Below are 26028 nucleotides of genomic sequence, written 5' to 3'. Positions count from 1 at the left end.
ACTCTGGCCACACCTACCCGGCTCCCCAAGGGGAACCACAATATTGATGTGGCCCTCAATGAAATTGAGTTTGGCACCCCTGCTGTAGAGTGTAAAAATTTGGTTGTTTTACAGTAGGGTTTGAGTGCTGCAAAACAAAGGATTGTTTGAAAATTCTATATAGGACAGAATATAGCTGTACATGTTGAAATCTATACCAGATTTTCCTGCCACCCCCACATCCTCATCCCTTCTTTGCATTTGCCACATGAGTTTTAGAAAACTGAAATTTAGGTAAGTTCTGAAGTGTGGACAGTTTAGAACCATATACCTGGGATCAAAGCCTTGATATTTTAGTATTTTGTAAAATGCTATCCTTTAATTTCTTATGAGTGTTTAATCATAGTAGTATCTCACCCAGGGTTTTATTCCTTTACAACCTGACAGATGGTTGGAAAGAAGTTGGGTAAAGAAAATAGCTCTAGCTACATCCTTATTGATGAAGGGACACAATATATCTTAGACTGACTGACTCTAAATCACATTGTTGCCCTTAACCATACTCTGTTAATGCCAATTTCCCCAATTTTCCCATGAAGTTACCTTTACCTTATCCTCAGACCATGAGTAAAATTCCAAGCCTTAAGTCATCATTAGTTGCACTGGGATAAAACTAATCTTTTCCTCTCCTTTTATTCTGACCCCATCCAACAACAGCCTCAAGGTGTATAAAATCTATTTCCCTTCACCCATTATCTTGGAGATAAAGTCAGGTGACCAAGACTGGATACGTTAGGACAGTGGGGAGGCCTGCAGCTTTTCGTCTTTGGATTAGCCAGCCTCTGTCTTAACTGCTTTTGGTTCTGTCCCTTGTGACTCTTGGTGTAATTCAGGAGAATGTACACTCAAAACTACTGTCATAACCGGAATACTTTGTTCTAGCAAACACATCCCTTTAAATAAGGAAGCAGAGGGACTGGAAATAAAACAAAGGATCTTTCACTAATATGCAAAGCTAGAGTGATTACTGGGCACTTGGCCAGCAGAATGCCAAAGAGCCTAGAACTAAGAAAGATTATGGGTTAAATACGTTTAGAACATAAGAATAAGAATGATAAACTAATGTACATCGTACTATGGCCTTTACAGCTGGGAGGGAACCTTTTACATTACTATGCGATGTCCTTACCTCTAACTTCCATATTCCTACAAAGGCTCCAATCTGGCCTTCTTCTGATAACACTACTACCACCTTCTATCATGAACAATGTCCTTCATCCAGTTTGGTTAGGAGAGTTGAGAATTTCTTCATCAGTGAAACTAATGATTTAGACCAGACATGTCAAACACAAGGCCCGGGGGCCAAAGTGGTTTCATGCGGCCCGCGAAGCCATCCTGGAAACAGTGAGGTAATGGCCCTCGCTGCCTTGGCCCTGGCCCAGGCAGGTCAGGAGCCAATGTACAAGTTTGTGGTGGCCATCTATGCTGAAACACATTCAGTCTTAGCTCCACAAGGCCATCCGGAAACAGCGAGAAACCAGCCCCTGCCGCATCGGCCCTACCCCCTGAGTGCATGCTGGGGAGGTGTCACCCTTTGTGAGGAATGAAGAAATGCACCATCGCCTGGAAGTGGCCAGAAAATGGCCCTCACCTACTTCACATATCCAGCTTGATGGGCTCTGCCCTGGTCCCACCCCTTTCTGCCAGAGACCCTCAGATCTGTCCCACTCCTGCCCAGGGCCCCACAGGCACCCTTGACGCAAATGATGTAGAGCTGGCCACGTCCATCCAGTAGGCCACACCCACTCCATCCACGCCCACCCAGTAGGCCGCACCCACCCAGGCCACACACACCCCGCCCCCCTGAGGGCAACTGCAATGCTGATGCAGCCCTCAATGAAATTGAGTTTGACACCCCTGATTTAGACTGAGCATTGGATTCTTCTTCTCTGCTTCATCCTACATGAGCAGCTTTTTGTGGTGCGTAAAGGAAAAACAAGGCTCAGGTGAAATGCGTGCTGCTGTGCAATGATTTAACTTGATGTGTGGATCTGAAATATGATTGATCCCCCTTTGATTCTCAGGGATATCTGGAATTTCCCTCCAAAATGCTGCAAAACGTAAGAGGTACTACAGTTCCCTGGTGTGGTTTTCTCATATCATGCAGGCTGTACAGGCAGTCTTCAATTTATAACTATTTATTTGGCGACCATTCAAAGTTTCAGTGGCACTCAAAGCTATGACCACTCCTCGCATGTATGACCATTCCCAAAGTCATAATGTGGGGGCTTGGCTACTAGCAATGTATTTAGGACACTTGCAGCATCCCCTCTGCGACTTTCCCAGCCAGCAAAGACGATGGCAGTGGGGAAGCTGGAGTCACTTAACAATCGTAGGACTCCTTTAACTGCAGCGATTTCCTTAACAACAGTGGCAAGAAAGGTAAAGTTATGCTTGACTCACTTAACAACTGCCTTGCTTAACAATGGAAATTCTGGTCACAGTTGTGATTGTAAGTCGAGGATTACCTGTACGCAGCCTCTGTTTTTCTCCACTACAATTGTTCCTCCCAGTGTTTCCCCAGGAAGCAGCTGGGAGTCCCTTTTAATGGTGCAGCACATTAGATAAAATAAAATACGTACTGCTACATTAATTTCTTGCAACTGATTACAACCATCTTTCCACGCGTCTCCATACTCTGTAGAGTGTCAGTTATGGCCTCTCCGGTCTGCTGCTTGTGTTCAGCCTGCTGGAATTTTGCATCTCTGTTTCCCTTGGACGCTTTGCATGCCAGGCAACCAGCCATCGTGATGACCAGGTAAATATGTGCTATTTCAATAATAGCTTTAGCAGTTGTCATTGTCAAAGAATGTAAAGATGATTGTCCATTTTTCTTCTTTATATTTACACTCCACCTAACCTGACCTTTTGCTTGTTTCTTTGCTATTACCCTGAAGAATAGGTGAGATTAGCTGCTCAGGATACCCAGTAAGAGGCTTGAATTTTGATCCAATACCCTGTGGTTATTTGCTTCTGCATATGACACAATTTACTTAGATGACACAATTTTTTTCCCAGCTTCAGTTTTGCTAGAGAGGGAATGTCATGAATGCAACACAGTTTGTGTTCTCTCTTTTTAATTCATGATGCAGAGGTTCATGTCCTCATTTAAGAGGGCTCAGTTCTAAATGCATATATTTACCTTAGTAGTGGGACTGTATTAATTTAAAAAATAACATTGTTTTTAACTCTCAGACCAATAGCTGAATACATGACTACCATAAGCTATCTCCAAATATAGATGTGGCAATAAAGGGATCCTAACAGAATTACAAAGGCTTTTGAAAAAAACCATTTGAAAACAACTGAATTACCAACCAAGTGCCTCCATTCTGCATTGGCAAGTTCTGTGGTGGGTCAAAAAGCCACATCTGCCCCTTGTTTGGCAGAAGTGACAATTGGCTTCCTTTTGTACCAATAACAAACATACTCTCAACCTTTCAGAAATGCTTCTGATTAATTTGAGAGGGAAAAAATGGGAGAGAACAAAGACTGAAAGGGGTGAATATGGTTGGACCTGACAAAACAGAAGAACTCTAAAAATATTGTAAGCAGCTAAATCAGCATGCAGAGATGCCTGTCTTGGAGGCCTTGGTGCTCTCTAGCTTGGTTGCTTTCTTGCAGATGTTTCATTACTCAAATTAGATAACATCTTCAGTGCAGGTTTATTATTTGGGCAATAAAACATCTGCAAAAGAACAACCAAGCTCAGAGAACATCAGGTTACCCTCATTTCAACCCTGTGCTACAAATATTCTCCTTTATTGGCACCTATATCTGTTCAGAACAACTGTCAGTTGAAGCCAATTCAGACACAAGAGAATAATTTTCCCTGGAGGGAAATACATCTTCTTCGGGCCTTTAAATTCTTAGAATAAGTTAATAATCTGATAGCTTTTGTGAATAAATCACAAGAATATTCTTTATTTATTTATATGCTCCTCAAGCTGGACCCTAGGAGGTTTACAACAACAGAGTAACCATATGAATACAGAAACATAAAATATACATCTAATGCACAAAATAAAATCAGTCCCCAAAGGTGCTCAGGAGAAGCCAGTTCACTTCTCTTACCACTTTCCAGAGAATCATCCCAGTTGGTAACATATTTATTTCAGAAGGTCATCCATTCCATACAGAGAACACTCACTGGGGTAGATGAGGGTCTTCCTGTCATACCTTTTAGTAGGTAAGTGGGAGATCCTGAGGAGGCATTCTTTGAATGTGTGGATAAGGTTGGGAGATTCAATCAGGAAAAGTTGCTTAAATGCTCAGGCCCTAAATCATTTGCATCTTAATTAATAGTTTTAAATAATTCTCTATCAGGACTTTTGAGCTATCAAGGATTTCAGCCTGTTGGTGAGACTGCCAGTATCACAGTTAACAACACACAACTGGAGAATCTATTTCTCCCAGTGCTTTTTTTGTTTAAAAAAAAAAAAGGTGCCAGAACTCACACATGTCATACAACCCGCCTTGCCTACCCTACAAGGTTCCATCCAAAAATGATGCCGGCATTCTATGACAAAAAAAGCCCTGATTCCTCCTACCCAGAGTAATAGGTGCCTCCCTGAGTATGTTTTGTATTGTTATTCTTTTCTGTTACAGCCAACCATGCATTTTGTGCCTTACCAAGTCATCGGAAATGGAGCAGTCACAACTGAAACAAATTGTCTTCCTCCTCCACCGACTTACGATAAGGTGGTTACCAAATTTCATTAAATCAAGAATCCCAGGAATGAAATGTGAGAAGTGTTGCAACAGAGGTTACAGGAGAAGCAATGCATTTCGTATTATTTTATTTTGTCCTCCAGCTTCCTTGTTTATTTTTCAGTTACAGCTTTTAAACATTAAATTAAAGCTCAGACTGCCTAAGGAGGTGCTGATACAGTTGTACAAAGAAATAATTGAGTCTGTCATTTGCACCTCTATAACTGGTTTGGCACTGCAATCAAACAAGACAGACTTCCACGGATGGTTAGAACTGCAGAAAAAAAAATAATTGCTACCAGCCTACTTTCCATTGAGGACCTGTATACTGCATGAGCCAGAAAGAGCACTGTGAAAATATCTACAAACCCCTCACATCCTGGACATAAACTTTCAATTTATTCCCTCAGGATGACACCATAGGGCATTGCAAGCCAAAACAACTAGACACAAGAACACTTTTCCCCCCCCATGCCATCACTCTGTTAACAACTAATTCCCACAACACCGTGAAACTACCTAGTAGGGCTGTATTACTATTATCCTTCTCATCTTTCCTATTACCTATTTCCTTACCTTCTTATGATTATAACTTTGTTGTTTGTAACTTACGATTTATATTGTTTAATTTAGTATCCTAGTATGATTTGTGTTGATTGCTTATTTAGTATCCTATGACTATCACTGAGTGTTTTATCTTATGATTTATGATGTATTTTATCAATATGATCATGATTTATCATTTGTTGCTTGGATGTATACTAAGAGCTTATGCACCAGAGACAAATTCTTTGTGTGACCAATCACACTTGGTCAATAAAGAATTCCTGTTCTGTTCTGTTCTATTCTTTTGAGTGTGTGGTGCATTTCACTGGATGTATCTGAGAATAACACACTGAAAATTGTGCTGTAAGTGGTATGGAGTGGAGTCAAATGAATGGAAAGAAAAGATTTTCATTTGATCCAGGGTTCCACTCTGTAACTTGGGCAAGATGAATAGGGCGCTCCTGAACATGATAAGGGGATATCCCTTTCATTGCTAACTAAGTCATGTAAAGATCCATAGATGCCTAATCGAACTGGAGTCCCACTACCACTTTTCTTTGGACAAATCAACCCCTGGAGCGAACTTATTAGCATTCTCTTTCAGCTCAGCTTTCCCAGATTTAAATTAAGAAAGACAGACAGATTCAAGACCATTTTTGGGGTGCCCTTATGTTGTCTAAAAGATCCTCTGTGGATAAACATTTCCGAAAGGATGATACATGTTGATTCCTCAATGTGCTGGAATAGGGATAAAGGTAATAACTTAAGCAGTGCCATCCCACTACATAGATGGGGGATTGAAAGGAGACAAGAACTGATACTCAAAGGTTCCAGCAAGATTTTCTAAAGTTTTGCTTCTAGGATATGTGGATTGTATCACGGATACAAGTTGGTGTTTTGCTTGGGTGCCAAAATATTTGGATAGTTTTTTCTCCTTGTAGCATAAGGGTGCAGGAGAGAGAATCTCAAATATGTTGCTTGATGGGTTTAACTCTGTAGACTCCATAGACGGCAACATAAAGAGCACCCACTACAACTAGTGGGTAAGAGATAGGCTCAGAGGTTTAATAGCAATATAGTTATATTGATATAGTCTTTGTTTGGCAGCCACATTTGGGATTGTCAATCATTAAGCAAAGTGATTTCTAAATGAAACCACAACTATTCTTATGTTCTGACTTCAGTTTTCCTTTGCTTTACAAACCCTTGAAGGCCCTAAATGTGAGGCTTGGTCTTAAAAGTTGCTTTTCCATCACTGGTGTAACTCTGAACTCTTATTAAATGAGAACTACCTATAGCTTGAGTGCTGGAAGATACTCTACCTCACTCTGAGCACAATGAAATTGCTTAATGAGAGAATGAGCCCATCCACACAGCCTCCTGACTTTGCCTCAAAGACTTCTTGTAACCATATTTAAGGACTCATCTGCATAATACAGCCTCCCTCTCATTTCCAGTCCATAGCTGAGGGCAGCTACCATTGGCTTCCTCTGATTCAATGTGGAAATCATGTTTTCCATCTTCCCTCATCATTGCTTCACAGATAGGATGGCTGCTGACTTCCCTCCAGGGGCATCTGGGGTTTTGATGCTGGACAGACATGATCCCAGAATAAGAGCAGCTCCACCAAGACTGCAGAAAATCATAAACCAGAACTGCTGTGTAGCCACCTCCCTGTCATCACAGTTTTAGTTTCCCAGCAGACCAGTTGCTCTATGGGTTGGCTCCATTTCTATGTGATTGACAGGCAGGTCGCTCTAGGAAGGTACAGTAATTCTTTACTGCTTTTTCTACCACTCTCAATGCTATGGTAGTGATAGAGCAAGTCCTCTCTAAAAAGATTTGGGGGGAGGCCCAATAGGCAGGTTAGCCTATGAGGCATTCTTTGTGACCAGGTTGCTGCTCAATGATCTTTCTCTTAGGGTCAGAAAAAGTAGTAGAGCAGGACCTCTGTAGATACAGCACTCCATGAAGGGATCTGCATGTTCGGCCACTGGTTTTTGCAATGGACTCACAGGCTGGTTATTCCAAGATCACTAGGGTTGAATGATAGTTCAATCAGCCACTCCAGCCATCTTTCAACCACCACCACCTCCCTCCTCCTCCAAGCACACAGGGTAGAGGGAGCAACTGTGAGTTTTTTCCTGCAATTCAGGCCAGCTCCAAGTAGAGAGGAGCTATGGAGAGGGAACAAATCCTATCAACATGCTTCTGAACCATTTCCCTAATTGGAGGAAAGGACATGAAACATGCTCAGGATATGTCCCTGTGAAGTAAGCTAGTTCAGTCACTCAACCTGAATGAGAGCTTAATGAAAACTATGACTCTCCAATCATCTACAGGAATGGTAGCCTTCAGCGATGGCTTCTTATGCAGGGACAGATGACGTCTGGGCATTTATCAACGTTAAAATGTCAATTGTGACTTCAAAAATGAAATTGATTTTTTTCAACATATGTTATTGTTAAAAAGGCTGTTATCTTTTGAATTTGCCAACTCTCGTGAGATTTCAGTGGTCTCATGTGATCTCACAAGTTTTCAATTTACTTGCATTGTTTGCCTTTATTTTTTTTTCATAAATTTGTACATATTTCAATTATAATTTAATGCTGGAAGGTTGTAATTTTTAGAGGAGGCAGATTTGCACTAGAAAGTGAAAAGGTCCAGTAGACAGCTTATTTGATCTGGGAAACTAGGTGGTCTGAATTTTTCTCAAGTATCCTTCCTCCCCTATAAGATGAATATAGAGGACAACTTATGGAGAAGGAGGATCAGAAACCATAACAAACTTTTATCGTGTCTTTCCAGATGCCTCCACACCAGCTTTAATTGAAAGATTAACATTTTTACTTGTAGAATCTGCAGGTCTGATCTTCTGACTGTTCGGAAAAAGAAAAGTTCCAAAAATCTTGGATACAAATACCTAGATAAATTCAGAAGATTTTAAAGACTCGGGTACAATTAAAACTGGATACTTTTCTTCAGGATGAATAGAGGGACAGCAAAGAAGAAGTAATGGAACTTTGTTTTTATATATGACAGTTGCAGCGAGATTATACGAGGGCAATTCAGAAATAATCCTCTGTTTGGTTAACAATGACAGACACTTGCAGATACAGAGCTTTTATTATACACATTAGAAAATTACAACATTACATTACTTTTCAACACAATCCCCATTCAAATTGAGGCACTTGTCCCAACGTCTTACGAGGTTTGAAATTCCTTCTGCAAAAAAAATCTGCCTGGGAATGAAGCCTCCCTGTAACAGCATCGTGAACCCATTTCGTGTGTTTTGTGCTCCTCAGAAAGGAGTGTTGGACCCCAACGAGCACAGAACTTGCGCTATCCCAAACTTTCTGTCACTACCTCCATACAAAACAGTCTGAGAAATTTGGGGAAAGTGCAAAGAAAGTGCAGATATCGTGAACCGACGGACTTCACAGACCTTTTTGTCAATTTCTTGCACGAGTTCATAGCTGACTACAGATGGGCTGCCACTTTTTGCCTCATTGTGCAAGTCAGTTCATCCATCTTTCATCATGCGACACCACTGACGTATGACACCTTCACATTTGGTCCATAAAGATTACATGGTTCACAATGAATTGCAGGTGCCGAACATTTTTTCGCACACAGGAATTGTATTACTGCACCCACTTCACTTTTCATGTTTGGAGGGATTTTCTATGGCAGAGTTCATTTTCCATTGATCTAGCGGACAACTGCAATACAACCTTTTCCTTCCACTCCTCACTGCCTACTGAACTACTACGCATGGCGCCATAGAACGGGCGTTGCTATCCCTGCCTTTTTCTCGCACATGCTCAGAGGTTTATTTCCAAATTGCCCTCGTAATATGCTTAAAAGTGGGAAGGTTTGACATAACCCACAATAAAGGAATGATTGGTGAAAATGATGGGACTTGCAGACAAGGCTAAATTGACTTCCTTGATTAGAGAAAAGATGGGACTGACTGGAAATCCCTTAGAGACTTTTTACATGAAACAGAACAAATAGCATTAGCAATAGCATTTAGTCCTCAACTTACAACAGTTCATTTAGTGACCAACGGCACTGAAATAGTGACTTATGACCGTTTTTCATGCTTATGGGCTTTGCAGCATCCCCATGGTCATGTGATCAAAATTAACACTTTTGGAAACTGACTCATATTTATGATGGTTGCAGTGTCTCTGGGTCATGTGATCCCTTTTGTGATCTTCTGACCAGCAAAGTCAATGGGAAAGCTGGAGTCACTTCACAAACGTGTTACTAGCTTCACAACTGCAGTAATTCTTCTAACAATGGTGACAAGAAAGGTCGCAAAGTGGGGAACGCTCACTTAACAAATGTCTCACTTAACAACAGAAATGTTGGGCTCAACTATGGTCGTAAGTTGAGAAGTATACCACCGTTCCTTAATGCTTTACAGCACACTTTGGGTGGTTTACAACGTTGAAGCATTATTTGCATATTGCCCCCAACAATCTGGGTCCTCACTTTACTGACCCCGGATGGATGGGAGGCTGAGTCAACCTTGAGCCCCATCGGGATCAAACTCCAGACTGTGGGCAGAGTTTGCCTGCAATACTGAACTTTAACCACTGTACCATCAGGGCTCGTAAAATGTACTTGTGACTAGACTTTTTGACAATTAGAAAAAAAAATAGGAAAAAGTGACCTTTTTTATAAGATAATTTTGTAATGATGTTTATATTTGCTGCAAGGAAAATAGGAAGCTTTTCTTTTCTTTTCTTTCTGCACTTTTGCCTTTATCTTTTTTCCTTTTTCTGTTTTCTTTACTGTGTATTAGTATTTCTGTTACTCAGTTGTCTTCTCTAGTGGAATGTCCTTTATATGAATTAAGTATTGATAATTTTCTTATAAGGCCACATTGTCCACCAATACATTATCTCCCTCTTATGTTTTCTTTTTCTCTCTTTGCAGCTTATATTGTGATTTCCTCTTGCCTCTTCTTAACTTCAGAATTATATTGTGTCAGGTAACTGGACCTGCCACGCTCACACTTGATTATCATCCCATTGATTGAAACACCTGTCTAATTTCCCCTCGACATGAACTGTTGAACTAAACAAGACTGAAAAACCAATATTATAATATAGGGAAATTATCTTGGCATCTGAAAGAGATAACGACAAGCAGCTTTTTAAAATCTGGGATTAGCATAGCTCGTGGGGAGGAGGAAAGGGGGCAGAAGCTGTCTCCCTTTCCAAAACACTATAGCGTTGAAGCGATCTACCCTACACACACACCCCGCGTAGAAGTTTGTGGCACAGGCCTATACAAACTAGCAATAGGAGGATCAGGACTCTAGAGGGCGCTCCCGTGTAACATGCATCTGAAAGAATGGGGGACTCTCCAATAGTAGTCAACTCAAAAGCAAATGCTCAGTTTAAATTAGTGCAGAAGGAAACATAATAGATTAACCCATATGCTAACTTTGCCAATGCACGGAGAGGATTTGCCTTTGGCATCTGCTTAGTGGCCAAACGATATGGTGGTCCAGGCGTTTCAGCGGTCTCTGAGGTTCCCAGGGAGAGTTCCGCAAGGAGAGCAGTCGGAGGCTGGGATCGACTCCCTCCATTGCGACTTTGCCTGTTAAAGGGCCAAAAAGAGTAAGCCGAAAGCTACGGAGAGCTTCGGTGGAGGGAAGGGGGGGGGGGAATCTTCTCCGCTCACTAGGTCTACTTAAAGAGGTCCAGGAGACAGAAGGGGGAACGGACGCGGAGGCTGTGATCACAGTGTACGTCCTCTTGTTTCTCTTTCTAGTGGTTCCTGCAAAGGTTGTAGAAGAATCCAAGGGGTTCAAAACGAGTTCCTTCAAGCGCGTGACTTGCGTACTTTGGGAGGAAGCGAAAGATTCGAGGGATACGTTTGGTTTCAGTGATTCGTTTTAGCCCGGGAATAGCAGGATGTTGTAAACTTGGATAATTTTACTCTCATTTCTGAATAAACAGAAGATTCCTGGCCCCCAAACTGTTATTAGTTGCAACAGTTAAAGAGGAAAAAGAAGTTTTTTCAGGAGTCCTCGATTAAGCTACGAGTAAATCCCTCATTTTAGTAGGCGGCGTAACCCCGCCCTCCACTTGTTTCCGTTAAGTTACTTTCGTTTTCCTTGTTGTGTGTCGTCTTGATCGGTTGTTGTGAGTAGATTCTGATTACTTTTTAAAAAATAATAATATGGAATTAATTCTTTGCCTGCCGCTTCTCCCCTGCACAGCCATCCACCCGCGGTCTTCTCAGCCACGCCGTCACCGAAGGTCTTCTAGACGGGCGCATTTCAGGGGAGAATTAGCGGACAGGAAAGAGTTTGCAATCAATCTTGCCACGATGGAAGTGCCATATACGCGCACAGGCGCCCTGTAAACTTACAAAGAGTCAATATTTGAAGTTCGCCCTTCAAAGGTGGGTGGGTGAGTGGAGCTCCCCTTAACTTGGACTTCCAAGAGGGAAGGAAGTAGCTTCCTCCTGAGGTCTGTACAAATAGCAACCGTGGGATTAATTCGGGCCATTGGGTCAGGGTTTTAAACATCCGGAGAGTTATTACAGTGAGGGAAAAATTTATTTGATCCCCTGCTGATTTTGTACTGTAAGGTTTTCCACTTAGCCTCACAATTACTCAGGAATTTAAAAGAGCCAAAGAAACTCCTGAGCCGAGGTTTCAGCAAGCAAACAACTTTTATTTTGATCAAAATAGAGTTGTGTGACCCCGTCTCTGTTTGTGGCTGGTAGAGAGATAAAGGCAACAACCAGGAAAGATGTCTTCCACCTTTTATACCTTTCCAGAACAAAGAGATCTGATCTTGGTGCTAGGCATAAGATGGCACAAAAAAATAATTTCTAGATGATGACTCATACACAGCAACCCAGGCTCCATCCTTAACTCCTTTCCCCCCTCCCCTTACCTTGCTCTTTTCATGTAAGCAATCACCTATACCTAAAGCATAAAACATTTGCTTTTATATAACTAATTTCCCAATCTAAAGCATCTACATATATATATATATATTATATATATATCCTTAATGGTTGTAAAAATACGAATCCTAGGCATATTTGCTCAATGATGCAATCTTCGATCTCCGGAAGAGTATACTCCAGTTATTTATTGTTAAAACAACATTTAAAACAATAAAAACAGTTATATACAAGATTAAAATAACTTAGCTTTCGCTGGTCCTCTGCCAGCGTCCTCAGAGTGGGGCTTAGGGGGTGGGAAAGTTCTTTTTATCCCCTTGCTGATCCCATTGCCTACTCATTGCCCTCGTGACAGGGCCACTCTTCCTGATTGCCTGTAACTGCCTTAACTGTAACTGCTTTGGCTTACACTCTCCCGGCTTTTACTTGTGCCTGTTGCTGTTTGCCTTGCCTTGCCTCTTGTGGAAGATTGCTCTTTGCATTTTGTTTTGGACCTCGCCCTTTTGTGGCTTTGCTTCACTGGAGCTTTGGAACTGCTTCTTTTCTGGGACTTGTTTCTTGTTCTGAGGAGTGATCTTGTATTGGGCCTGGACCCTGCCTGGTAGAACCTTGAGGACTGCCCTGGACTTTGCTCCTACTCTGTGGGCTTTCTTAGTACTACTGGGACTGTTTTTGGGAGTCTGTGCCTTGTGTGAGGGTGAAGCCGTACCTGTTGTTGGAAGTCCATTGGCTGGAATATTTGCTAAGAGAAATAAAGAACTCTAGAGCAGCGGTTCTCAACCTGTGGGTTGCGACCCCATTTGGGGTCGAATGACCATTTCATGGGGTCGCCAAACAACGCGATCCGCCATTTTTCCCCTTTTCCTTAGCTCTGCTACTCCCTCTTATTCTATTGGCTTTCGAAAGCCAATAGAATAGACTCTCTTGAACAGAGTCTAATTCTATTGGCTTTCAAAAGCCAATAGGAATTGTCCAGGGCAGTCTCTGCCCTGCTGAGCCTGCCAAAAGCCCCAGTCTGCAAACGTTGCTGCAAGGGGAACAGTCTGCAGAGCTTCCCTCCCTGCTGAGCAACTAAAAAGTAAGTAAAAGAGGGCCTGGGGTGGGAGGTGGGAGGCCGGTGGGCGCAGGGAGGGTTGCTGGCACGCGTGGGGCCCTGCAGGTGCTTTACCTGCCTTGGGCTGGGCCAGCTGGTGGCCCAGCCGGTAGTCGCCCTGCGCCACTGCTGTCGCGGCTGCCTGGGAGCGCCTGAGCCTGCCTGCCGCCACCCCGAATGGGCGACGGCCAAAGTAAGCCTAGCAGGGCAGTGGCGGGCGCAGGGAGGGTTGCTGGTGCGCTTGGGGCCTAGCAGGTGCCTTACCTGCCTTGGGCTGGGCCAGCTGGTAGCCCAGCCGATGGTCGCCCTGTGCCGCCACAGCTGCCCGGAAGCGCCTGGGCCTGCCTGCCGACGCCCCAAACGGGCAGCGTCCAAGGTAAGCCTAGTGGGGCAGCGGCGGGCGCAGGGAGGGTTGCTGGTGCGCGTGGGGCTCGGCGGGTGCCTTACCTGCCTTGGGCTGGGCCAGCTGGTGGCCCAGCCGGTAGTCACCCTGCCTGCTGCGGCCCCTTGCTGGCTATGCCTCAGCTGGCGCAGGGGGCGGCACGACGCATGCGCGGCGCTCCCGGGCCAGTAGTCCTCGACTTATGACCGGGGTCGCGGCTATAAAAAGATTGAGAACCACTGCTCTAGAGGCTGCTTTGCCTTGACCCCCTGGGTCATAACAATAAGCAGGTTCTCCATGTTCTCATTAACTTTTTCTCTCTGATGTCTATGGAGATTCTCAATCTTCCAGGCCATGGTTGTCCCACAGGTGCTTTTCAAAAGGCAACTGGAGTTCTTTTTTTCTCCTTGAAAACATTTCACTTCTCAACAAAGAAACTTTTTTGGTTCCGGCTGAATATGGGGAAAGGAAATATTTTTAATCCCTGAGAAAGTTGTATGTGGCTCCTTGAACCCTTCTGGAAATAATCTTCAGTTTTATTACAGGCAAATGTTATCTCATAAAGTGAGATTAATGAGAAGAGCCAGGCTTTGCCTCCTTGGTGTGAAGACATTAACTTTCTTCACTTGTTTGTTTGCAGGTACCTGAGTTGTGGCAACACTTCCAGCAAGCATGGCTACTGGATCCATATTTGTCATCCCTTCTAATGGAGCGAATGTAATCCAAATGGCCCCAGGATTACCGGGTGTTGCTCTTCAGGCATCTGGAGCAACTCCATATCCACAGTATGTGGTCCAGCAACTTGGAATTTCCACCAGTGCTCCTCAACAAGTCCTCCAAAAGGGTCCTATGGAGAGATTCCTCAGTGCTGAGACCAAAGTGCTCGGGGTATGTGTGCTTTGCTATGTGCCTGTTTGAAGGCCATTAAGGTTTAGAGCTGTGTAGAGACCTGTGAGCCCCATGTTGAAGTTCTGGAACTTGGCTTGGCTGTTGTCTGGTTCTGGAATATACTTCAGAAATCTCTGCTCTTCCTGGTAGTTTCTTTTGTGTTTCTACCAAATGTTCTCACTCACATGCATTCCTTTTCTTTGCTCTTTTACTGAGAAAGTGGAGCTCAGCCATAGTTTCAGCCAGATCTTTTTTTCCCTCTGAGAAGTGCAACTCTTGGGCTTTTCTCCAGAAGAACTTGTTTATAGATTGGCTCCAGCCCGAGCCGTTTGAAGTTGCTTTGTCTTATGATGACCATGCTTAACTTCCTCTTGCAGAGGAGTCTGTAATGAGCAAAGTGACATTCCTCTCTCAAAGGCCCATCTTGATATTCTTACCTATCTTCCTGACAAGAGCAGCCTCACTCAAGGTGAAACTAGATCATAATCTCGAGGAAATGTCCAGTACATAGTGACAATGGTGTCTCAAACTGTCCCTTCCCCCCCCCATTTGAATTTTTCACCATAGGAACCCAGGCCTTGGGTCAACACCTGCCCTGGAAGCTTAGAAGCCCCAACCCCTTTCAAGGATCTTTCAAAGAGGGATAGAAAGTGATGCTTTTCCAGGGGTGCTAACAAATTAGAACGTTTCTCTTTCTCAGATTCAGAGAACTAATTTTTCTTATTTTGTATGTGTTCCTTCCATAGGCCATCCAGATCATGATTGGGTTGATCCACATTGGCTTTGGAGCTGTCACAATTTGTCTCACTTTGTTTCCCTCTTACTACCTTATCTTGTCTGTAATTGGAGGTTATCCCTTTTGGGGAGGGATATTTGTAAGTATGTGCAAATTTCCATTCAGTCATGCACTTTGGTATTAATGGCTAACAGGTACCTATAAAAATCCTGTTTGCACTAGAACCTCCCTGGTTTCTTATGGGTGCCAGATTGTACTAAAGTCAATGTTTTTCTTTTCCCATAGTTCATTTCTTCTGGATCACTATGTGTAGCAGCTGTGAACCGTCCAAATTGTGGTTTGGTGAGAAAGTTATATAGCATTTGAATTTCTTTTATGTTGTTTCTTCATAATCACTTAGCATTCTTTATATTGTCTTCAGATACTGCTCAGGCTTAAATCAACATTTGGGAAAGAAAAGCAAACTAACCCCCCCACCCTTCTTTGATCAACTTTTGCTTCCAAGCTTTGCTTCCATTGAAAGTTCTATGTCACAAATAGAGAATGTTCAACCATCTAGAACTGGAGCCTCCCCTGGTCCCCATTTTGCGATGGGCTTCTTCCCAAGTTCCCTTCCTGAGGTGCAACCTACAACACTGCAGGTCCTGTCTGTACCATGACGAAAATGAGAGAAGCCTGAGAGAGTCAATGACCATGACGTGGGTGCTTCTTCTATTAGAGCTTCCTTAGTTGTTACTGGTATTGGTGCTAGTCCTGAACAAAGAGGTGCGTCCTTGCATTCTCTAGTTTTGAACCAGACCACCAACCACCAACATGCCTCCTCCTCCTTCTCCTCCTCCATGTTGACAGAGGTTCCTGTTTCAGAAGTATTCCTACATGGAAGCAACATTAGAAAGAAGCTCAGTGTATTAGGAGTAAAAGTATGGAACAAGTGTGAGTCTCATTCTGGGAATCAAAGAGAGAAGAGAGCTGATGGTAGGCCTCCTGCAAAGAGCTTGCTTTCTTCTCTCCTGTTTTTCCTTGGTTTAAAGTATTCATGGCAACACAGAAATGTTTTTGTCTTGTAAAGGAACATAGTGTGGATTCAAGAGAAACAACCATCTTGATAGAAAAATACTACATTCCTGACAGAGGAGAACTAAAAACAGAGCAATTTTTAAACATTCAGATTTCTCACAACTGTCTCCAAGGGTTTCTTTATTCCCATCTCACTAGTTGCCTCTCTGTAATGTTGTATAGCTAGAAGACCACTTAACATTAAAATTTAACACTTAGAGTGCATTGTGTCCTAGAATAAACAGTGTGGGATTTCTTTCTTTACCAGAATGTTATTGGGTGAATAACCTTACCAGTTTTCCTGTCACTGTTAACCACCTGGCCTTCAGTGGAGGCTCACATCTAGAAACAGAGAGAAGGAATTTGACAGTGTTAGAAAAGCCTTCAAATGAATTGTGGTATTTGCCTTTCCACTGTGGAAAACCTTGTTGCTATTGTTTGATACCTGTGATTTTAGTGGATGTTGTCTGGTTTCACCATTGACTGGTTATTTGTCATTAAACACACCCATACATGCTTCCGGTTTTGTGAAGTACCTCAGCAGCCGAGGGATCGTGGTGCTCTGCACTCTATGGCCAATTTCTGCCTGTTAGGGGACCTTAAATGGGCCTGAAGTCGCCCCAGAGAGGCAACAAAGAAGGAGGGAAATCCCGTCGATCATGGAGAGATGGTCGATCCTATCAGTCTGGGAAAAGGCCTCCAGAAACCAGCAGGAGAAAGGCTAGCTTAACTTCAGAGTCTAGCCTAAGCTACAAGTAGCCGTAGCCCAAAAGCAGTATTTTAAGCTAACAGTAAATAACATGCTTGGAACCAAGTAAGAACAGTGATTTTCTGTCTTCTACTTGATAATTGACTTCCTGGGCGAAAAAAAAAAAACGATCCATGAAGCAAAAAGCCTCTGAAAGTGAAAAAAAGAGGGCTCTTGGCCCCAGGAAAAGATAACTTGTTTTTGGTGACCTTCAATGTCTTCATAACAGAGAATAGCTGTGACAAAAAAAGAAAACATTTTAGGCTACCTACAAAGCGAGTGCCTGGAGTCCTTACCATACCCCTGGCTCCAAGAAGACACGAGTTGGTGAGTTCACGGGTGGTTGGATTTAATCACAGAACTTCTGGCATGCATTTAGTCATATAAACAACAAGCAAAGTCAGCACTGGGAGCAGTCGCCTCCCAGCGCCTTACATATACGTTTCCCAGTGGGCCCCACCCACCTAACCAGCATCCAGTATGCAAGATGATAAGAGTAGCCAGGCAAGACGTGCTGCAGAAAATAAAAATAGAGAGCGAGCAGATAAAACAGGCAACTGAATATAAACCAGAGGAAAGAAATTTAAAGATGAAACCTAACAATAGAAAGAAGTATGACTTAAGCCAGGTGGGAAAAAACTTGCAGGAAATATTGGACTTGGAAAAGATAACTTACACTCTAAGATTACAAAATAAGTCTGAGGACAAGAAAAAAGATTTGACAAAATGGATTACAGAGCTGCCAGAACTACGAGAACTTGAGGGACAAAAAATGATAAGAGAAAGAAAGGAAAAGATTTTCAATGATTAGGAAGGGGCGAAACCTTCCTATAAAAACATCTTAACCTGATTTGCCTTTTGTACCTACAACAACATCCATTAAGATTATGGGAAGATTCTTTGATTCAGCAGAGCATATTGATCAGGAAAGATGTTTGGGGTGGGGGACGGCCAAAGTGAGAATTAAGAAATTAGATGATGGGATTTATCAGAGGGAATATTTAAAAATTAAATATCTGTTTGAATATGGTTAAAGAAATGGAAAGATTTTGGATATAAATGAATTTTAGTTTAAGAGGGATGAGCCCCTCAAGTAACAGTATTTTTTCTTTCTATTTTCCTTTGTGTTTTGTTTTTTGACATGAGAAATATAAAAATGTTGGGGTGGTTTATATAAAGGAAATGTTTTAGATACTTAAGTGTAATTGATCTTAAGAAAATTTCAATGGATAAAAATGTTTTGAATAGATCTAAAAGATTAGATTTATTAAATGGAACATTTAAAGATTAAACATATGTTTGAATATGGTTAAAAAGAAGAGAAACATTTTGGATATAAATATACATTAGCCTCTCTCTCTTTTTAAGGTATGAGAAATGTAAAAGTGTTAGAATGGCCTATACGAAGAAAAAGACTTAAATACTTAAGTGTAATTAATTTTGAGAAAATCTTATCCAGTAAGAATGTTTTGAATATTGTGGGGAAAACAAATTTAAATAAGAATTTTGTAAATAGGATCTATGACAAAGCAAGGTGATCAGTTAGAAAAGAAAATTTATATTCATGTGGTAATTATTTGCAGAAATATTAGAAAAACATCTATATTTAATTGTTATTCAAATAATGAGATTATGTTAAAAAAATCAATAAAACAGATTTAAAAAAACATAAACATACATTGAAATTCTCTGTCACTGTTTTTATCATAGTTGGGGCTAATTGTTTTTATGCTCTGCATTTAATAAGACTTATGCTGACACCATAATTGTAATTTCTCTCTTTCTGGTGCATTGCTGTTTCAGGTGAAATCCAGTGTAGGATTGAACATCACAAGTGCTATAATGGCATTAACTGGTATCATCCTGTATCTATGTGAGCTGATCTTCAATAGTACTAATTTTAGGTATATCTATCTATATAACACTGAATATTTAAACGTAAGTAAACCAATTTGTTCTTAAATTTTGGCTTCATGTGTATAATCTAGAAGGAGATTATATATACAGGAGGGATATCCCAGATTCGTTAAGTTTTGTTTGAAATCTTCTGGTCATTGAGGAACAAAGTGTGTAGGATCTTTTAGATGTCTTCTTTCTTTTCCAGTGTTTTTTGGAGGGTGGGGAGTTGGATAGATTTCTTTTTTTAAAAAATGGTAAATGTGTTTTAGACATACTTTTTGACTATTTCTCTGTAGAATGTAAAAATTTGGTTGTTGGCTTAGATTGTTTGAAAATTGGATAATAGAACAGAATACAGCTGTACATGTATACCAAGTTTTCTTGCCACCCCCACATCCTCATCCCTTCTTTGCATTTGCCACACGAGTTTTAGAAAACTGAAAATTAGGTAAGTTCTGAAGTGTGGACAGTTTAGAACCATGCCAATATCTGGGATCAACAGCTTGATATTTTACTGTTTTGTAAAGTCCTGTCCTTTGCTTTCTTATGAGTGTTAAATCATAGTAGTATCACATCCAGGATTTTTCCCCTTTTCAACCTAACATGATTGGAAAGAAGTTGGGTAAATAAAATAGATCTAGCTGCATCCTTATTGATGAAGGGAAATAATATATCTTTGACTGACTGAATCTAAATCACATTGTTGCCCTTAATCCTAATCTGTTAATGCCAATTTTCCCATGAAGTTACCTTTACCTTATCCTCAGACCATGAGTAAGATTTGAAACCTTAAGTTGTCATTAGCTGTACTGGTATAAAACTTTTCCTCTCCTCTTATTCTGACCCCATCCAACAACAGCCTCAAGGTGTATAAAATCTATTTCCCTTCACCCAAGCCTGGATATGTTAGGACAGTGGGGAGGCCTGTTGTTTTCCGTCTTGGACTAGCCAGTCTCTGCCTTAACTGCTTTTAGTTCAGTCCCTTGTGACTCTTGGTGTAATTCAGGAGAACATGCACCCAAAGTATTCAACTGTGTTTGAGTCATCATAACCTGAATACCTTGTTCTGGGGAACATGTCCCTTTAAATAAGGAAGCAGAGGGACCGAAGATAAAACGGAGCATCTTTCACTGACATACAAAGCTAGAGTGATCACCTGGCCAGCAGAATGCCAAAGAGCCTAGAACTAGAAAGATTATGGCTTAAATATCCTTAGAATAAGAATAAGAATGATAAAGTAATGTACATCATACTATGGCCTTTACAACATTATTATTATGGACATTATTATGGGATGTCCTTACCGTGGTCTGACCCGGGGCCTCCAAATTCCACATTCCTACAAAGGCTCCAATCTGGCCTGCTAACACTACTACCACCTTGAACAATGTCCTTCAGCCGGTTTGGTTAGGAGAGCTGAGAATTTCTGTATCGGCAAAACTAATGATTTAGAGACTGAGCATTGGATTCTTCTTCTCTGCTTCATTTTACATGAGCAGCTTTTTGTGGTGCGTAAAGGAGAAACAAGGCTCAGGTGAAATACGTGCTACTGTGCAATGATTTAACTTGATGTGTGGATCTGAAATATGATTGATCCCCCTTTGATTCTCAGTGTTATCTGGAATTTCCCTTCAGAATGCTGCAAAGCATAAGAAGTGCTAAAGTTCCCTAATGTGGTTTTCTCATATCACACAGGCTATACAGACAGTCTTTAATTGAATGAACTATTCATTTAGTGACCATTCAGATTTCAGTGACACTCAAAGCTATGACCACTCCTCGCATGTATGACCATTCCCCCAGTCACCTAATTAAAACTTCACTTAACAACCATAGGATTCCCTTAATTGCAGCAATTTGCTTAACAACAGTGGCAAAAAGATAAAATTATGTTTGACTCAATTAACTGCCTTGCTTAACAGTGGAAACTCTGATCCTAATTGTGGTTGTAAGTCGAGGATTACCTATACACTGTCTCTGTTTTTCCCAATACAATTGTTCCTCCCAGGAAGCAGCTGTTTTCATATTGTAGCACATAAAATAAAATAAAATAAAATACGTACCGCTACATTAATTTCTCAACAGATTACAACTATAAAGAATGTCAGTTATGGCTTCTCCAGTCTGCTGCTCTTCTTCAGTCTGCTGGAGTTTTGCATTGCTGTTTCACTTGCACACTTTGGGTGCCAGGCAACTTGCTGTTCTGATGCCCAGGTAAATATTTGATAGTTCGATAATAGCTTTAGTTGTTTTTATTATTAAAAAAGTTAAATAGATTGTCCATTTTTCTTCTTTATATTTACACTCCACCTAACCCGAACTTTTGCTTGTTTCTTTGCTATTATCCTGAAGAATAGGTGAGATTGGCTGCTCAGGATACCCAATAAGCTTTATAACTAGGAGAGGCTTGAATTTTGATCCAAAACCCTGTGGCTATTTGCTTCTGCATATGAATAATTAGATGACATGAATTTTTCCCAGCTTCTCTTTTGCTAGAGAGGAAATGTCATCAATACAACACATTTATGTTGTCTCTTTTTAATTCAGTAATGCAGAAGTTCATGTCTCCATTTTAGAAGGCTCAGTTCTAAATATATTTACTTTAGTGGTGTTATTATATTAATTTAAAGTATGTGTCACTTGGTCACATTTTTTCGCAATGCTATCAGTTTTTTAAAAATGAGATTTTTTTTCATTTTGAAAAAAAATAACATTTTTAAGTCTCAGACCAATATCTGAATACATGACTACCATGTGCTACCTAAGATCTCCAAATGTAGATGTGGCAATAAAGGGATTCTAACAGAGCTACAAAGGTTTTTGAAAAAACCAGATGAAAACAATTGAATTGCCAACCAAGTGCCTCCATTCTGCATTGGCAAGTTCTGTGGTGGGTCAAAAAGCCACATCTGTCCCTTGTTTGGCAGAAGCGACAATTGGCTTCCTTTTGTACCAATAACAAACATACTCTCAACCTTTCAGAAATGCTTCAGATTAATTTGAGAGGGAGAAAATGGGAGAGAACAAAGACTGAAAGGGGTGAATATGGTTGGATCTGACAAAACAGAAGAACTCTAAAAATATTGTAAGCAGCTAAATCAGCATGCAGAGATGCCTGTCTTGGAGGCCTTGGTGCTCTCTAGCTTGGTTGCTTTCTTGCAGATGTTTCATTACTCAAATTAGATAACATCTTCAGTGCAGGTTTATTATTTGGGCAGTAAAACATCTGCAAAAGAACAACCAAGCTCAGAGAACATCAGGTTACCCTCATTTCAAACCTGTGCTACTATACTGACCCAAATTCAAAAGTGTTATATTTCAAATCCAGTCAGATAGTTAACTCAAAAGAAACGATCTTATAACAAACAAATATATTTTAATGAGAAAGATTACTTGCGTTCACGTTGAGATTGGTGCTGCTGGGAATACATGTTTGTTCATCTTTCAGATCCTTTCCTTAGGTAAGAAGATTTTGCTCTTTATACCATCTTATAGGGAGACCTTCCATGGCCCATGCTTCTTACAGACAAAGAGATTCCCATGTGGCTTGTGTCCAGGAAGTCTCCCCAAGACCTTTGGAACTCCTCCCACTGACCCATCCACATACCTAGCATTTAACCCAATAACTGCCAGACCTTCCAACATAGAGCTGGGCCATAGAGCTATATGGGCCATAGAGCTATATGGGCCAGAACAGCTACAAATATTCTCCTTTATTGGCACCTATATCTGTTCAGAACAACTGTCAGTTGAAGCAATTTCAGAAACCAAAAAATAACCTCCCTTGGAGGAAAATGCATCTTTTTCGCACCTTCAAATTGTTAAAATAAGTTAATAACCTGATGTCTTTTGTGAATAAATCATGACAATATTATTTATTTATACGCTCCTAAATTAAGCTGGGCCCTAGGAGGTTTACAACAACACAGTAACCATACAAATACAGTAACATAAAACATAAGCAATATATAACTGCAATAAAAACTAATGCACAAAATAAAATCATTCCCCAAAGGTCCTCAGGAGAAGCCAGTTCACTCCTCTTACCACTTACCATTTTCCAGGGGAGCATCCCAGTTGGTACCATCCGGATTTCAGAAGACCATCTATTCCATACAGCAGTGTTTCCCAAACTTGACAATTTTAAGGCATGTGGACTTCAACTCCCAGAATTCCACAGCCAGCGTTGCTGGCTGTGGAATTCTGGGAGTTGAAGTCCTCATGCCTTAAAATTGTCAAGTTTGGGAAACACTGCCATACAGAGAATAGCTGGCAGATTCGATCAGGAAAAGTCACTTAAATGCCCAGGCCCTAAATCATTTGTGTGTTAATTTATAGTTTTAAAGAATTCTCTGTCCGGACTTTGGGCTATCAAGGATTACAGCCTGTTGGTGAGACTGGCAGCATCACAGTTAACAACACACAACTGGAGAATCTTTTCCTCCTACCCAGAGTAATAGGTGCCTCCCTGAGTATGTTTTGTATTGACTGTTCTTTTCTGTTACAGCCAACCATGCTTTTTGTGCCTTACCAAGTCATCGGAGGTGGAGCAGACACACCTGAACCAAATCCTTCTTCTCCTCCACCGACCTATGATAACGTGGTTACCAAATCTCAGTAAAACAAGAAGGAAATGGGAGAAGTGTTGCAGAAGAGGTTTCAGGAGAAGCAATGTGTTACCTTGTTTTGTCCTCCAGCTTCCTTGTTTGTTTTTCAATTACAACCTTTAAACACCAAATTAAATGGTGGCAAATTTAAAAGTTCTTCTAGTTTAATAGCTAGAACACTTCCCAAGAAGCAAGAATTTGTGCTGCAAATCATCGGCATATTTATGAGGAAGTCAATTTCCTACACTGGATGATGGAAGCTGTTTATTACACTTCTGTTCATATTCTAGATGGGGTTTTTTAAATGACAAATATGGAATTAAGTAGGAGATCTGATGCTACAGAAAAGAAAAACAGCTACTCAAATTAAAACATAAACTATTAATAAAACATATCATTGACACAATACCTGTAGTTCTCGACTTATGACTGCAATTTGGACCAGAACGTCCATAGCTAAATGAGGCAGTTAAGTGAATTGTGCCCGATATATGACCTGTTTTGCCGTTGTTGTTTAGTAAATTATTCTGGTTAAGTGACTCCCGTGATCATTAAGCAAATTTGGTTTCCCGCATTCACTTCTTAAAAGCCAGCTGGGAAGGTCACAAATAGCAATCACTGAGCCTGGCATGCTGTTATACGTATGTGCTGGTTGCCAAGTACCTGAGTTTTGATCGTAATGAACGTGGGGATACTGCTGTGTGTGAAGACTGGTCATGAGTCAATTTTTTCAGTCACGTTGTACCTCTGAATGGTCACTAAATGACTGGTTGTAAATGGAGAACTACCTGTAATAGTGGTTGCATAGTCACTGTGATCCCCAAACAGATTAGAAGTTTGCATATAACAAAAATAATCCATATTATTAGGGCACTTAAGCTGATCAAAAACACAGAATCCATGCAAATTGCCATTATTATTTTTATTATTATTATTATTATTATTATTATTGGTTTTTTGACTATCGTCCCTTCTCCAACATGGGAAGCTGTAAACACACTCATTAGCTGCATCCTTGAAGAGTTTACAATTGTGTAAACATGCAATTCCAAAATCAAAGCCATTCATACTTTTAGGGAGGGAATATGCAGGAGGTGGCAATAATGACCCCTTTACAACCTGTAGACTTCAACTCCCAGGATCCGTGAGCCAGCATGGCTGATTCAGCTATTCTGGGAGTTGAAGTCTACAGTTCATAAAGGTTGCAGAGTTGCCCATCCCTTGTGTATTTCTAAAGAGACTCAATTGGAATGTAGAGAAGATTTGTTGCTTGCTTGTCATGGTGAAAAGTTTGACTCCTGCAATGATTTTTACAAATGCACAAAATGTACATGTTGCACAGTTTTTGAAGTTTGATAGGCAATAGCTTGAATATAATCTAGCTCAGTTGAAATTGTGTCACTAACAGTTCCTTTGTTCAAAGAGTCTGCGTACAGACGGGAAGTTGAACAACCAGCCTTGTGGTGCGGTCAGAACAATCTTGAACCGAACACAGTCAAACTGTAGAAATGATAGTAGATTTTAGGAGAAGCCCTCTTATTCTACCACTTCTTACAATACTAGACAACAAAGTATCAACAGTAGAGACCTTCAAGTTTCTAGATTCTATAATATCTCAAGATTTAAAAAGGACAACTAACATCAAAAATGCCACTGATAGTTACAACTGCAGAAAAAACAATTGCTACCAGCCTGCCTTCCATTGAGGACATGTACAATGCATGGTCCAGAAAGAGGGCTGTGAAAATATAGCCCTCTCATAGCCTGGACATAAACTTTCAATTTATTCCCTCAAGATAATGTTATAGGGTAGGCATGTCAAACTGATAATGTCATGTGACATATTGCGACTTTTTCCCCATTGCTGGCAATGGAGTGGGCATGGTTTTGGTGTGACGCATCCGGTCTGCGGGCCAGCAGTTTGACATGCCTGCTATAGGGCATTGCAAGCCAAAATAACTAGACACAAGGACAGTTTTTCCTCCCAGGCCATCACTCTGCTAAATAACTAATCCCCACAACACTGTGAAATTACCTAGTAGGGCTGTATTACTACTATCCTCATTTTTCCTATTACCTATTTCCTTATCTTCTTATGACTGTAACATTGTTTCCTGTATCTTACAATTTATATTGTTTTTTTTTTAGTATCCGAGTATGATTTATGTTGATTACTTATTTAGTATACTATGACTATCACTAAGTGTTTTATAATTGTGATGAATGTATTTTGTGAGTATGATCATGATTTATCACTTGTTGCTTACATGTACACTGAGAGCATATGCACCAGAGAGAAATTCCTTGTGTGTCCAATCACGCATGGCCAATAAATATTTCTAATCCTATTCTATTCTATTCATTTCCATTTCCTATTTCTTA

General features: G+C 40.9%; 1 protein-coding gene across 3 annotated transcripts; it reads left to right on the top strand.

Moving 5' to 3' along the window:
* Positions 1–10781: 10781 nt before the first annotated feature.
* LOC120308309 (membrane-spanning 4-domains subfamily A member 15-like) lies at positions 10782–25994 on the top strand. 3 transcript variants are annotated; one of them, XM_039344207.1, is made up of 7 exons: positions 10782–10934; positions 14353–14600; positions 15347–15475; positions 15622–15678; positions 18944–19078; positions 21125–21253; positions 23547–25994. In XM_039344207.1, the coding sequence occupies exons 2-7, from the start codon at positions 14385–14387 to the stop codon at positions 23658–23660; spliced, it is 780 nt and encodes a 259-aa protein (XP_039200141.1). In that variant the 5' UTR covers positions 10782–10934; positions 14353–14384; the 3' UTR covers positions 23661–25994. The 3 variants fall into 3 exon arrangements, with proteins under 3 accessions (XP_039200141.1, XP_039200140.1, XP_039200142.1); XM_039344206.1 differs by lacking the exon at positions 10782–10934 and adding an exon at positions 11306–11462; XM_039344208.1 differs by lacking the exon at positions 10782–10934 and adding an exon at positions 13298–13315.
* Positions 25995–26028: the final 34 nt, after the last annotated feature.

Source organism: Crotalus tigris, unplaced genomic scaffold (genome assembly GCF_016545835.1).
Source record: "Crotalus tigris isolate CLP2741 ecotype Arizona unplaced genomic scaffold, ASM1654583v1 scf7180000017899.1852299, whole genome shotgun sequence".
Lineage (NCBI taxonomy): Eukaryota > Metazoa > Chordata > Lepidosauria > Squamata > Viperidae > Crotalus > Crotalus tigris.
This window is presented reverse-complemented; position numbering and strand designations above follow the sequence as displayed.